Genomic DNA, 16,470 nt, shown 5'->3' with positions numbered 1-16,470 from the left:
CATGATTCTGTATAAGCTAAAATATCATGATTCTATAATATCTGTAATACCATGATTCTGTAAAATATGTATTTCATGGTTCTATAATTTTTGAATAATCATGGTCTTGTAAAAATTGTATAATCATGGTTATGTAAAAACTGTATAATCATGGTACTATAAAAGCTGTGTAAAACTCTGTACTAAACTCATATTTGTCATGCCACACAATTAAATAAAGCTTATATACTATAATCTATATTTTTCCGCTGTATAAGAAATATATATAATCTGTAGAATTTTTCCTGAAATCCAGAATTTTGAATTTTTCTGAAAATACATAATTTCATATCCACAATGTCATACTTCTAAATTATCCAAAAATCATATTCTGAAAGCACATAACTATATATATATATATATATATATATATATATAATATTTTACTGGTAAAAATTTCAAAAATAACTGGCATAACATATTTTCCTTACTTGATTACTAAGACCCGCCAAAATTCTTAAATTCACGACTACAGCGTTCGAAACTCCAAAACCTTGAAATCACGCTTCCCCAGTTCAGTCAACTAAATCTCAAAACAATAATCACACTCACATTTTCCCAGGCTCACATACTCCATTTCATCAATGAACTTCTAAATAATTAAATATTTATCACCCTTACCCAATTCCCTGAGGAAACGCCCATAGGGACCCTAAATCAATGCTTACACCAGTTGTGAAAAACCTTGTATTTCATAAATCCCAATTTTATTAGCTCAACCCCAAAATTCACATCATCCTAACATTTCTAAGTCTACACAACCCAAATCACTAATTTATCTTTAAAAACAACCCTCTTACCTTGGTTTTGGAGTGGTGTTTAGGATCCTCAAAACATAATTCTACTCTGGTCAACTTGATGAGGATCACCACTAGGCCTTAGATACGGAGTCTGATCGTCGATGGGGCGAGTTTAGAGTAAGAAATGAGGAGAAAGAGGAAGAGGATTCGCAATTGAGAGAGGAGAGAGAGAGCTTTTAAAATTTTACCAAAAAAATTTAGCATGCAGCTATATATAGTGTTTTGTCCTTGGCAAAAACCGTCGATGGTTTTCTTGGGCTCTCATAAAATCGTCGACAGTTTGGTTTTTAACCAAACCAGTTTTCACTATTTTACTTTTAACCCGGCTACAATAATAACAAAACCATCAACAGTTTTTTTGCACCCCCACCAAACCGTCGATGGTTTGGTCCACACCAAAACCAAAAATCCCCTTTTTCTTTATTTCCTTATTCTTATTATTTTCCGGGTCACTACATTATTTTATTTATTTACTATATATATATATATATCCATCCCCTTTTTAGCAATAATAAAGCAATTTACACTAGTTGACATGTGAACCAATAAAAAAACCACATCTCTAGTAATTGGGGCTGATCCACATTCAATCATGCTCAATTTTTAAAAATCCCTTAATACATGTATTAGGCAAGCTTTTTGGGATTGCATAACCAACTAAATGAAAGAGTAAAGACAATTTCTTAACTCCCTCTTCCCTCTAGCTCTACATATACCTAATTAGCATTCACTCTCTCTCTCTCTCTCTCTCTCTCTCTCTCTCTCTCTCTCTCTCTCTCTCTCTCTCTCTCTCTATCTATATATCTATCTGTTTGTGTGTGTGCGCGCTATTTAAAGTTTCGCAACACTTTATTTCTCTAAATATAACACTAATGAACCAAAATGTGACCACAACCACGTGGTAAGGAATTAGCAACCCCCAAATTCCTACCACTTAGCCTTTCATGCAACCCTCAAGGGTTGCGCACTATTTGAAGTTTCGCAACACTTCATTTCTCTAAATATAACACTAATGAACCAAAATGTGACCACAACCACGTGATAAGGAATTAGCAACCCCCAAATTCCTTGCTACCCTTGAGGGTTGCATAAAGCCTCTCACCTCAACCTCTGCTCTCCCCCATCTCAAATTCTCAGGTCAAATAGAGCAGTAGTCAAGCCAGTCTAAAATTTTGAGGTGAACATTCCCTTATCTTTATTTCATTTTGATTTGACTTTTTTTATGGTTAAACTATCTAAATGTTTTGAATTTTCAAAAAAAAAAAGTTGAGTGCCTAAAGTTATTTTATCAACTCTAATTTGTGGTGAACTAATAATTTTTGTCATATAAATTTTATATGAAACTAGATTCCTAAATTTCTTTTAGTATTCATAAAATTTTTAAAGCCTAAATAAATTATTTTATTCTGAATTTTTATTTGAGTGTGAACTCTATAAATTGTTTTTTTTTTTTCTCATATTGGACAGGGCTACTTTTCTAAATTAATAATAATAGTCATCATAAATAATAATCATAAAAATTAAATTCCATTAAAAATTTTTTTTTTTCAAAAAGTGAAAAATGCATTATGCATTTTAGCTTGAGCCCACACTGAGTGCAGGAGGGGGTTATGTCCCTCCACTGCCCCACACTCCCCTCATAAGCATAACAAAATTTGATTGTGTTTGCGCTTATGAACAAATTGAATCTTATGAAGTTTGTGTTAATTTTGATGACACGAGCCCTTGTTTTTTTTCATGTTGATGTAACTGATTTGAACTTTGCACATTGGTTTTGGTACTATTAGATTTTTGAAAGTTCTATTTATTTTCATCTAAAATTAGGATTTAGATTTGCGCAAAATCAACTTCAGCTTTTCATCCAATGTTGTTAGGGAAATATTATATACGAACAAATTCCCACAAGTAAATCAATGGAGTAATGCAAACAATAAAAAATTGAGACACAAGAAATTTAACGTGGTTCCCTCAAATGTTGAGGTACGTCCACAGGGCACAGCGGTCCAAATCCACTATCACCAAAATATGTTGTACAAAGTGGATACAAAAGGTATAAGCCTTACAAATACACAAGAGTGTATAAATAAATGTAGTAAGATGGAAAGCTCTCACCAAATATTATGAACAAAACTCCAAAAAAACAACCAAAATAAGCACAACCAGAATAACTCAATATATTGTTAATAATACACAGTCGGAGTCCAAGAGTGAGGGCAGTAGCTTGTAGCCCCAGCTGCTAGAGAAGAAGACTGGCAGTCCTACAGTTGTGAGGAGCTACTGTAGGCAGAAGGAGTGTTGCAGGCGTTGGGAGCTGGTATTGAAAAACAGAGAGTCCAATGGCAGCAAGTAGGAAAAACGAAATAAAGAAAAAGAAGGAGATTAAGGGTCAGCCACTACGCGTGAGACCTTTTGCTGAAGGTGAGAACTGCTTCCTTGAGAAGCCAACAACCATTAAAAAATAACTCTTTCCAATTGTTGGGCCCCATAAAGAGGGAAACCCAACAAATCTCCCCCTCCTGACTTATAGGGACGACTCCACCAATCCGGCCAAAACTCGAAACTTCACATGCTTGTCTCTAGACAATACTTTTGTCATCATATCTGAACCATTATCATCAGTGTTAATTTTGTCAAGCTGCAACAATTTCTTATCCAACACATCCCGAATCCAATGATATCTAACATCAATATGTTTTGACATTGAATGAAAGATAGAATTCTTACTCAAATGAATTGCACTTTGGCTATCACAATAAAGAACATACCTTTCCTATTCCATCCCCAACACTTTCAAGAATCTCTTCAACCACAGCAATTCTTTGCAAGCTTTCGTAATGGCAATAAACTCGGCTTCCGTAGTAGATAAAGCAACACATTTCTGTAATTTAGATTGTCATGCCACAGCTCCCCCTGCAAAAGTCATCAAATAACCCGAAGTGGATTTTCTAGAATCAACATCACCGGCCATGTCGGAATCCGTGAATCCATGGAGCGTAGATTTACCATTTCCAAAGCACAAGCACCCCTTTGAAGTGCCTCTAAGGTATCGGAGAATTCATTTTACCGCTAACCAATGCTTCTTTCCTGGATTAGAGAGAAACCGACTAACAACTCCAACAACATAAGCTAAATCCGGTCTTGTGCAAACCATTGCATACATTAAGGAACCAACGGCCGAAGCATAAGGAATTTTCTTCATCTCTTCCTTATCTTTCTCACTTGTAGGACTTTGTTTAGAACTAAACTTGAAGTGACTAGCAAGTGGGCAATCAACGGGTTTTGCTTTATCCATATTGAACTTTGCAAGCACTTTTTTAATGTAACTTTCTTGAGACAACCAAATTTGCCCTTTTTCACGATCACGAACAATTCTCATGCCAAGAATTTGCTTTGCTGGTCCCAAGTCATTCATAGAAAAAGACTTGCTCAACTCCAACTTCAATTTGTCAATCTTGGAGAAGTCCTGTCCTACAATGAGCATATCATCAATATAGAGTAAGAGAATAATAGAAGTACCATCCGAAAATTTTTTCACAAACACACAATCATCCGAAGAGGTTTTTGAGTAACCATGATCAATCATGAACAAATCAAATTTCTTGTACCATCTCTGTGGTGCTTGCTTCAACCTATACAAACTTTTCTTTAATTTGCACACTAAATTCTCTTTCCCTTTTTGTTCGAAGCCTTCCAGTTGTTCTATGTAAATTTCATTTCCCAAGTCACCATGTAAGAAAGCGGTTTTCACATCTAGTTGCTCAACTTCTAAATTCAAGTATGCTGTCATGCCAAGAACAACCCGAATAGATGACATCTTTACTACCGGTGAGAATATTTCATCAAAGTCAATTCCCTTTTTCTGACCAAAGCCTTTTACCACAAGCCTAGCCTTGTACCGAAGATTATTTCCATCATTTTTTAGCCTAAACACCCATTTATTTTTCAAAGCTTTCTTTCCAGGAGGAAGTGTAACCAAATCATAAGTGTGATTGTCAACTATGGAATTCATTTCCTCTTGCATAGCCTCCATCCATTCAACTTTATTTTCATGGTTCATGGCTTCTTGATAACTTTCGAGTTCCCCTTGATCCATTAGAGTAACATAGTCACTTGATGGATATTTAGATGAAGGTCTTGGCTCTCTTGAAGACCTTCTTAATTGAACTTGCTCTTGAACTTGTTGCTCCCTCTCATTTTCATTTTCAACATCATTAGGAATTTCATCATTTCCAACATCTTCAAGAGGTTGAAGAACATCTTCCATATTTTCATCATGTGCCAAAGGTGGAGAAGGTAAGTCTAAGTCAACAAAATCATTCCCATTAGATTGTGGTTGCTCAACCGTGCCAAAATCTTCAATTGTTTGATTTTCAAAAAATACAACATCTCGGCTTCTTACAATTTTCTTGTCAACCAGATCCCACAATCTGTATCCAAATTCATCATGCCCATAGCCAAGAAAAATACATTGCATTGTCTTGTCATCAAGTTTCGATCTTTCATCTTTTGGAATATGAACAAATGCACGACAACCAAACACTTTCAAGTGATCATAAGTGACATCCTTACCTTTCCAAAATTTTTCAGGAACTTCACCAAGTAAAGGAGTTGAAGGAGACAAATTAATCAAGTCCACCGCCGTCCTCATTGCTTCACCCCAAAATGATTTTGGCAACCTCGCATGAGAGAGCATACATCTCATTCTCTCCAGTATAATGCTGTTCATCCTTTCAGCAATACCATTTTGTTGAGGGGTTTTCTTGACAGTCTTTTGATGTCTAATTCCTTGGCTGTAACAATATGCGTCAAATGGGCCAATGTACTCTCCACCATTATCTGAGCACACACATTTCACCTTCTTTCCAGTCTCCCTTTCAACTTTAACCTTAAAATGCTTAAACACATCTAAGACTTGATCTTTAGTCTTCAAAGTGTAAGCCCAAACTTTTCTTGAACAATCATCAATAAAGGTAACAAAGTAAAGTGCACCACCATGAGATTTAACTTTCAAAGGACCACATACATCTGAATGTATCAAATCTAAAACATTAGTTTTTTTAGTAACAAACTTTGCACGAAAAGGAGCTCTATGTTGCTTACCGGCCAAACAATGAACACAAGCTTTAAGAGAGATACCTTTCATCCCGAGTAGGAGCTTCTTTTTTAACGAAAACTGCATTCCTTTTTCACTCATGTGTCCAAGCCGCTTATGCCACAAATCGGTGGAAGAGTGACTTTCAATTGCATTCACAACACCATTACCAATTTTACCTTGCATCATATAAAGTAGACCGATTTTCTTGCCTTTAGCCACCACCAAATTACCCTTTGTGAGTTTCCATTTTCTATCACCAAAATGGTTGTCAAACCCTTCATCATCAAGTTTTCCGGTAGATATCAAATTTAGTCGAATATCGGGTACATGTCTCACATCTTTGAGCACCAACTTGCATCTCAAATTTGTTCCCAAACAAACATTTCCAATGCCAACAATTTTTTATAGACCTTCATTTCCCATCTGAACAACAACATAATTTCCTTTGGAATAAGAAGTGAAGAAATCTCCCCGAGAAGTGACATGAAATGACGCACTGGAATCAATAACCCAATCAGTCTCTTGACTTGTCAAATTAATGCAGCTTTCATCACAAACAACATGAGATCACCATTAGATGCAACTGAAGCTGTGTCTTCATGTTTTTTCTCAAAATTTTTCTCTTTATTTTGCTCCTTAAATTTCAATTTTCTACACTCTCGCTTCATATGCCCTTTTTTATGACAATAGTGACACCCAATATCTTTTTTCGAAACTAAGCTGGACCGACCTCTTGATTTATCATTACGATGAGAATATCTACTTTTGCTTTTGCCTCTCCCCTAGTTTTCTATCACAAGTGCCTCTGAATGAGAAGAGTCAACTGATTTTCTTCTAATTTCTTCATTCAACAAGCTGCTAGTTACTTGATTCATAGTAACAATTCCATCAGAAGCCGAATTACTAACAGTCACAACCAATGTCTCCAAACTTTCTGGCAAAGAGTTAAGAAGCATTAAGGCTGCATTCATCATCAAAAACTATTTTCATAGTAGCAAACTGATTGATAATATTTTTCATCTCATTCAAATGCTCAGTAATAAGACCACCATCTTTATATTTCAAATTCACCAATTTTCGGAAAAGAAAGACTTTATTTGTAGCAGACTTTCTATCATAAAGACCCTCTAATTTTTTCCACAATTCATGGCCAAAGTTTCAGTAGAAACATGATGAAAAACACTATCATCAATCCATTGCCGGATAACACCAACGGTTTTCCTATTAAGCCTATTCCACTCATCATCACTCATGTCTTTAGGCTTTCGGCTATCACCCTCAATAGGCCCATCCAAATCCTTGCAAAATAAAAGATCTTGCATTTTTGTTTTCCAAGTTACCCAATTGCTTCCATTGAAGCTAATCATACGACCAACATTACCATCCATGATTTACACAAATTTAATGCGTACAAATAAACACAGCTCTGATACCACTTGTTAGGGAAATATTATATACGAACAAATTCTCACAAGTAAAAAAATTGAGACACAAGAAATTTAACGTGGTTCCTTCAAATGTTGAGGTACGTCCACGGGGCACGACGGTCCAAATCCACTATCACCAAAATATGTTGTACAAAGTGGATGCAAAAGACATAAGTCTTACAAATACACAAGAGTGTATAAATAAATGTAGCAAGATGGAAAGTTCTCACCAAATATTCTGAACAAAATTCCAAAGAACCAACCAAAACGAGCACAACCAGAATAACTCAATATGCTGTTAATAATACACAGTCGGAGTCCAAGAGTGAGGGCAGTAGCTTGTAGCCGCAGCTGCTGGAGAAGAAGACTGGCAGCCCTACAGTTGTGAGGAGCTGCTGTAGGCAGAAGGAGTGTTGCAGGCGTTGGGAGCTGGTATTGAAAAACAGAGAGTCCAATGGCAGCAAGCAGGAAAAACGAAATAAAGAAAAAGAAGGAGATTAAGAGTCAGCCACTGCGCGTGAGACCTTTTGCTGAAGGTGAGAATTGCTTCCTTGACAAGCCAACAGCCATTAAAAAATAACTCTTTCCAATTATTGGGCCCCACAAGGAGGGAAACCAACAAATGTGTTCTACACTTATTCCAAATTCATTGGAGCATTGTACCGTGAAATAAGAGACTAGGAAAATCAGATATTACCCTAAAAATCCATGAAAAAACGCATTCTTATAATTAATATTGAAACACCAATTACAACTCTTTTTTTTTTTTAAATAGAATAAATAACCCACCTACATGAAGAACAAGAAACAATATGAAATCGAACAACCCAAAATAATAAATTTAGTCAAAGAAGGAATAACGGGATGTTAAATCCTCCCGGAGGCATTCAGGAACTGCTGAAGCTGGTGGCAATGGGGATGACAATTATAAGAATGATCAGCAATAGAAGTATCAATCCCAAACACATACACTTCCTGCTGCTTCGCTGGTAATCTTTCGCCGTCTTGAGGTTTTTGGTGCCGTCCTTGACATACTGGGAAGCACTCATCACGTGGTGTTCGATATTGTCCATCTGCTCCCCCTGTGCCTCCACCATTACAGCCATGTCCAAAAACACCTGGTGCAGCTCAAGCAAATTCCTCTCGACCTCCTTCGCTGCGTCGTGCCGGTCCTGAATCTCAACCACAGTCTCTATCACCTTTCCCCTCCCATGCTCCTGAATGGCCTTGGTTAGAAATTGCTCACCCCCTTCGCCGTTGGAAATGATCTTTTCTATCACCTCCTCATTTGGGTACTCCCCTGTCACGGTGAAGTACCGCCTCCCCACGGTCTCCTTATACTCTGTCATCATCCTCTGCCTCAGACCCTGAAAATCCATCATTAGCTCCTTGAGCTTCTTCCTCAGCCCATTTGTGACGGATGTTCGGGTTCGGTAGACAGGGGTCCCTTCCTTGCATCCTGAGAGCCTAGTGATTGCAGCGTTGGCACGGTCCATTTCTTCGAGCTGGGACTTAATGCTTCTGGCCTTCCGCTGCACGGTTGTGATGTCAGCATTGATCCTGCTGCGGAGCGACTTGAGGGCCTCAGGCTTGTGCAGGGATTTGCTTTCTTCATTTGCTTCCTGTAGTTTTCCCAAAATGTCTTGGATAGATCCCATCTCCTTCCTCACCTTGTCAGCGTCCTCTAAGAATAGAGTGAGGTTATGGTCCATCTGGGTTGCTGTCATCTCAAAATCGTGGTCGGCTTCTAAATCTTTCATCGCTGCTTTCTTTAGATCCACATAATTGGTGAATGATTTTGTCATTAGGTCGTTCATCTTGACTCCCAAAAAATCTGAAAATGAGAAAATCCAAGCAAAATGGCAAGAGGGAATAGCAGAAGTGAAACCAAGGCAGTGTCAGAAATTGGTGAAATAAGAATCTTTAAGATAAGTCCACAAACACTATTAATTACTAATAATCAAATGTATAGAGCATTCATATATGGATGTGAGGAAGAAATCAATCAGAACAAATTTCTGCAGGGTAAAAGACCACCACAGCACAGGGAAATAGCTATAAAGCAAAATATAAGAGGAAGAGACAGATAAAATCAAAACTAAAATAAAGCCCAGAAGTTGAGCAACAGCAGAAAATCAAAGTCAAAGACAGGAGGGTAAACCAGGGAACCCAAACAAGCCCTAGAGAATTCCATCACGAATCAACAACAGAGAGCCCCCAAGAAAAGGAAATATTTTGCACGAGCAGGTTTCAAAAAACTCACCTCGATGTTTTGGAAGACTTCTTGCTTGAGAGAGAGAGAGAGAGAGATTGAGAGAGAGAGAGATTGAGAGAGTGAGGGATTCAGGGGGGGTATGATATTTCAGCTTGTTTTAACTATTTTATACCGTTGGTGAGGGTTCAGAGGCACTTGAGGACAACAGGAGCGCCGATATTTGAGAAAGATAGCCGTTGGAGATTTTGTAACGGCTATATTTTGAATTCCACCAGCCATGCCGGTAGCCGTTAAATGCCCTTGACGCCGTTAATCGCTCTTTTTTTTTTGACGTTGCATTTATTGAATGTTTTTTAACCATTTAAAGATAGACACATCTCTTTTTGCAAATAGAAGAAGGCTTTAGGCACTTATTTTTTTGATTTGAACTAGTGTAGTGTGCGTGTATCGCACGTGTTGCCACATTTTACATGTAACAATTTAATTTTAGTTTTATATGGCTATATTATAATTGTTTTTATTTGAAATACTCTAATATACTGTAGAAATATTATTTATAATACAACTATTAGCATAAAATTGACCAACAAATGACAAAGACATGTTTTCACTCTATGCAATAGTAGTTAACTATTTCAACCGAAACACATACTTGATCATGCTATCCATTGGACTTACAAGAAGTGCGAAGTTACTTTCAAACAATATCTTCCATTATAACAAATTAGTTATGTTATTTTAAACCCCAATATTATAAATTGGGTAGGTTTGTATTATTATGCAGGAATGATACACTTATTAAAAAATAATAAAATAGTTTCTTTTGACGCACAGCGGGTTTAATCTTCCGATCAACAAAATAAATCACACAAAGAACATTCACAGAAAAATATAGACGAGAGATTTTACGTGCACCTAGAGAAAAATTCACTATGAAACGATGACAGTACAAGATCTAATTAATCTCTCTTCGATCCCAGATCCCTTGTACACCTCTGTTGTTTTTTGTCCCACATTGGTAGAATAGTTTCATATTAATATAAAAGGTTGTTTTGAATTTTTTATATTATTTGTCCCACATTGGAGAGAAGTGTTTTTTGAACTTGAGGTTGAAACTATATAAAGAGTTCAACTCTTCATTTGTAAAACACACTTCAAAGTTGTATTTTCAAGAAGTAGTGGATTGATCATCAACGATCGAGGACGTAGGTAATTCTATATCGAACCTCGTTAATTTCATGTCTTGTTTTTTTTTTTTACTGTTTTATTATTAGTTTTTGCATTACTTTAATTTCTTATATATTAAATAGCAATAGTTGTAGTAGTGGTATTTGACACAAGTGGGGTGCCCGACACAACAATTGGTATCAAAGTTAGGTTGAATAGTGTTGATATAGAGGTGTTCCTCTGTTAGGATCCTTGATTCCACGTTTAATGCTTAAGAAAGACCTTGTCTAAGCGAGTGATCAGAGGCCATTGCGACTCAATCGCTCCCTCGAGGTCAACCTGGTCAAAGTGGAATTTCATAGGATAAAACAGAGTAGACACAACTATTCATCCTAAGCCTTTTGCGTTGTTGGTTGCTATTGAATATATACAAGATGACAGAAACTAGTGCAGCAGTAAAAGAAACTCTGTCCACACGAACTCCAACCCCTTCGGCTTCGACATCATCATCGAAGACGATAGCTAATACTCGATTTGAGGTGGAGAAATTTGATGGTACCAATAATTTTGGTATGTGGCAATGTGAGGTGATGGACATCTTGTATCAGCAAGAACAAGATATTGATTTGGATGATAAACCAGTAGATATGGGTGACAGAGATTGGGAAAAGATCAATCGTCAAGCATGTGATATGATTCATCTATGTCTCGCCAAAAATCAGAAATATTATGTTATGAGGGAGACATCTGCAAAGAAATTGTGGAAGACATTGGAAGAAACATTTATGACCAAGAGTCTAGAAAATCGGCTCTATTTGAAAAAGAAATTGTTTCGCTTCTAGTATCAACCAAGTATTTCAATTAATGACCACATAAATGCTTTCAATAAAATTTTGGCATTTGTTAAATTTGGATGAAAAGGTGAAAGAGGAGGATAAAGTCATATTGTTACTAAATTATCTTCTTGATGAGTATGAACATTGGACCACCACTTTATTGTATGGTAAAGATAAAGTTACTAATGATGTTGTTTGTACTGCATTGATTAGTACTGAATGCAGAAAGACGGATCAAAGGGTCCATAAGGAAACAACAGAAGCACTAACAATATGGGAACATTCTCAGAGTCGTATGCCTGGAAGGAAAAGTAAATCTCATGGGAGACCTACTAAAGATGAATGTGCCTTTTTTCGTGAGAAAGGGCATTAGAAGAAAGATTGCCCTAAATTACAGCAGAAGAATAAGGGCAAAGCACATTCTAATGCCATTATAGCCAATGATGATGGAAGTGAGTCAGATTTTTCTCTTGTTGGAACATCTTCATCACATTATTTTGGTGACTTGATTTTGGATTCTGGTTATTCCTATCATATGTGTCCTAATAGGGAATGATTTTCTAATTTTAAAGAATTAGATGGTGCGGTTGTTTTTATGAGAAATGATAATACTTGTAAAACAACTGGAATAGGATCAATACAGTTAAAATGTCAAGATGGAACTATTAAGACCTTGACTAATGTTAGGTATGTTCCAAGCCTAAAGAAAAATCTGATTTCATTGGGTGTCTTAGAATCTAAAGGGTTCACTATCACTTTAAAAGATGGAACCTTAAAGATTAAATCAGGTGCGCTAGTGCAGATGAAAGGAATAAGAAAAAATAACTTGTATTATTTACAAGATAGTACAGTTAGTGGCTTAGCAGCTGTTGTTTCTGAGAAAGATGCAGGTTCAGATACAATCAGATTATGGCATATGCGATTAGCACATGCAGGAGAAAAATCTTTGCAACAATTAGCTAAGCGAGGTTTGTTAAAGGGTGCAAAGGTGTGCAAACTTGAATTTTGTGAGCATTGCATTCTGGGAAAACAAACTAGAGTGAAATTTGGCACAACAATCCACCAGATTGAAGGTATTTTAGACTACATTTATAAAGATGTATGAGGGCCCACAAAATCGGCTTCGTTGGGTGGTATGCATTATTTTGTCGCTTTTATTGACGATTTTTCCAAAAGAGTTTGGGTGTATTATATGAAGCATAAAAATGAAATGTGTAATATTTTCCTTAAGTGGAAAAAATTAGTTGAAACTCAAACCGACAGAAAGATTAAATGGCTCAGATCAGATAATGGTGGTGAATACATGAGTGACCCGTTTATGAAGGTATGTCAGGATGAAGGTATTGCTTGACACTTCATAGTTCGAGATACACCACAGCAAAATGGGGTGGCAGAGCGCATGAATCGGACATTGCTGGAGAAAGTTAGATGTATGTTGTCTAATGCTGGTTAGACAAAAGGTTTTGGGCTGAGGTTGTTAGATATGAGTGTCATCTCATCAATCGTCTACCATCGTCTACAATAGGAGGAAAAACACCTTATGAGGTATGGTCTAGAATGCATGCTAATGATTATGATTCTTTACATGTATTTGGTACTATGGCTTATTATCATGTTAAAGAATCTAAGTTGGATCCAAGAGCCAAGAAAGCAATATTCTTGAGGATAAGTGCAGGAGTCAAAGGATATCGTCTTTGGTGTCTAGAGACAAAAAAAAGTGATTCTAAGTCAAGATGTGACTTTTGATGAACTTGCGATGTTGAAGAAAATAATACGTAAGGAGTCACGAGTTGAAGAGAAGACTAGTGGTACTCAACAACAGGTGGAGGTTGAGACAATTTTGGGAAACCTAGTGAGAAATGAGACAAGGTAACTCTCTAGTTACGGTGGGGAATAGTGTACAAGAAGAGGAGATTTCAATTTGAGAATCTTCACAACAACAAGAATCAATTGTTTCTCAGAGGCCAAGACGAGAAATTCGAAAACCTGTTCAGCATACTGATATGGTAGCCTATGCACTTCTAGTTGTGGATGATAATGTTCCTTACACTTTCAAAGAAGCAATAAGGAACTCTGAATCAGAAGAGTGGAAAAGAGTGATGGATGAAGAAATGCAGTCTCTTCATCAGAATCATACTTGGGAGTTAACCCAGTTGCCCAAGGGTAAGAAAGCAATTGGTTGCAAATGAGTTTATGTAAAGAAAGAAGGATTTTCAGATGCAAATAATGTTTGCTTCAAAGCTAGATTGGTAGCTAAGGGCTACGCACAGAAGGAAGGCATTGATTATAATGGGGTATTTTCTCCAGTTGTTAAACATTCTTCCATTCGAATTTTGTTGGCTTTGGTAGCACAATTTGATTTTGAACTAGCTTAGCTCGATGTAAAAACTACATTTTTACATGGTGATTTGGAAGAGGAAATCTATGACTCAGCCAAATGGATTTCAGGTTGCTGGAAAAGAAAATTGGGCATGTAAACTAGGTAAATCATTGTATGGTTTAAAACAGTCTCCAAGACAGTGATACAAACTATTTCATCAGTTTATGATATGTCATAAGTACATCAGAAATAAACATGATCATTGTGTTTATTTTTGTAGACTACAAAATGGTTCTTTTATATATTTACTCTTGCATGTTGATGATATGCTGATAGCTTCAAAGAATAGGGAAGAAATCAACAAGTTGAAAAGATAGTTAAATCAAGAGTTTGAGATGAAAGATCTTGGTGAAGCAAAGAAGATACTTGGCATGGAAATTCGCAGAGATGGAATAAGAGGAAGAGTTATTTTGTCTCAGAAACAGTATTTGAAGAAGGTAGTACAGAGTTTTGGCATGTCTGAGCAGTCAAAACCAGTAAGCACTCCTCTTACTCCTCATTTCAAACTTAGTGCGACTTTATCTCCTAAATCAGATGAGGAACATAAGTATATGTCACAGGTTCCTTATGCAAGTGTTGTTGGTAGTAAAATGTATGCAATGGTTTGTACTAGACCTGATATTTCACAAGCTGTTAGTATGGTGAGCAGGTCTATGCATGATCTGGGTAAAGGACATTGGCAAGCTGTGAAATGGATTTTGAGATATATTATGAATACAATTGATGTTGGTATAGTATTTGAGAAAAATAATATTATTAATCAACGTGTTGTTGGATCTGTGGATTCTGATTTTGCAGGTGATTTGGATAAACGTCGATCAACTACAGAATATGTTTTTACATTTCCTAAGGGTCCAGTGAGTTGGAGGTCTACCTTACAGTCTACCATTGCCTTGTCTATAACAGAAGTAGAGTATATGGTAGCTTAAGAGGTTGTTAAGGAAGCTATTTGGTTGTAGGATTTACTTGAAAATTTGAAAATTGTTTATAAGCACATTATTGTGTTATGTGATAGCTAGAGTGCTATTCACTTGGCAAAGAATCAAGTCTACCATGCACGAACGAAGCACATCGACGTTCGGTTTCATTTTATATGGGATATTATTGATGGAGGCAAAATACTTCTTCAGAAGATTGCTACCACTGAAAATCCCGCAGATATGTTGACCAAGATTGTGACAACAATCAAGTTCAAATATTGTTTGGACTTGATCAATATCCTACAAGTCTGAATATTTTTGGAAGGCGCTGATGATGTGGAACTCCAGAAAATGTTGGTGACTGAAAAATTTGTTGAATTTATTGTCAAGGTGGAGATTTGTTGTTTTTTGTCCCACATTGGTAGAATAATTCCACATTAGTATAAAAGGTTGTTTTGAATTTTTTATATTATTTGTCTCACATTGGAGAGAAGTGTTTTTTGGACTTGAGGTCAAAGCTATATAAAGAGCTCAACTCTTCATTTGTAAAACACACCTCAAAGTTGTACTTTGTCAAGAAGTAGTGGATTGATCATTGGCGCCCAAGGATGTAGGTAATTCTATACCAAACCTCATTAATTTCTTGTCTTTTTTTTTTTACTGTTTTATTATTAGTTTCTGCATTACTTTAATTTCTTATATATATTTAATAACAATAGTTGTAGTATTGGTGTTTGGCACAAGTGGGGTGCCCGGCGCCTGTTGAAGTAAAATTCTTCCTAGAGAGAACCCCTCTCTCGCTCTCCTTGCACAAAATGATAAGTAATCCCTATATTTTCCCATGGCTTACAAACATATATATATATATATATATATATATATATATATATATATATATATATATATATATGACACCACACAACCGTTGGATTTAGAGACGATCCAACAACTGTGATAAAAGTCACAATTTTCCATGCCAAGGATCTTTTTAGCTGCACCAAGATCCTTCATCTCAAACTCATCCTGTAACCTAGCTTTCAACACATTCAACCCATCAGTACTATTAGAAGCAATCAACATGTCATCCACATATAGCATAAGGATCACATATACACGATTGTTAAGCAATCTGAAGTAAACACAACTGTCGTAACCGCTTCTAACATACCCAATTCTCAACATATAAGAATCAAACCTCTTATACCATTGCCTAGGGGATTTCTTTAAACCATAAAGACACCTATACGACTTACATACCAGGTGCTCTTTACCTTGTTCCACAAACCCCTCTGGTTGCTCCATAAAGATATCTTCCTCCAACTCACTATGAAGGAAAGTTGTCTTTACATCCATCTGTTCCAAATCTAAATCATGCATGACAACCAATACTAACAAGGATCTAATATAAGCATGCTTAACAACAGGAGAAAAGATTTCATTATAATCTATACTTTCTTCCTGTTTGTATCCTTTTGTTACTACTCTCGCCTTATATTTTATCCTTTCTGATTCTAAAGTAGGTTCTGTCTTTCTGAAAACCCACTTACAATCAATCAGCTTCCTATCCTTGGGCTTCTGAACCAACACCCAA

At 36.4% G+C, this 16,470-nt stretch overlaps 1 protein-coding gene across 1 annotated transcript; it reads right to left on the bottom strand.

Moving 5' to 3' along the window:
• Positions 1-8,066: 8,066 nt before the first annotated feature.
• LOC131165200 (syntaxin-related protein KNOLLE) lies at positions 8,067-9,720 on the bottom strand. The gene is made up of 2 exons (XM_058122813.1): positions 9,625-9,720; positions 8,067-9,195 (listed from the first exon to the last, which is right to left on the bottom strand). The coding sequence occupies exon 2, from the start codon at positions 9,176-9,178 to the stop codon at positions 8,249-8,251; it is 930 nt and encodes a 309-aa protein (XP_057978796.1). The 5' UTR covers positions 9,179-9,195; positions 9,625-9,720; the 3' UTR covers positions 8,067-8,248.
• Between the last annotated feature and the right edge of the window lie 6,750 nt (positions 9,721-16,470).

The sequence above is a fragment of the Malania oleifera genome, chromosome 1, assembly GCF_029873635.1.
Source record: "Malania oleifera isolate guangnan ecotype guangnan chromosome 1, ASM2987363v1, whole genome shotgun sequence".
Taxonomy (NCBI): Eukaryota; Viridiplantae; Streptophyta; class Magnoliopsida; order Santalales; family Ximeniaceae; genus Malania; species Malania oleifera.
Note: the sequence above shows the minus strand (reverse complement) of the source record. Positions and strands in the feature narration are given on the sequence as shown.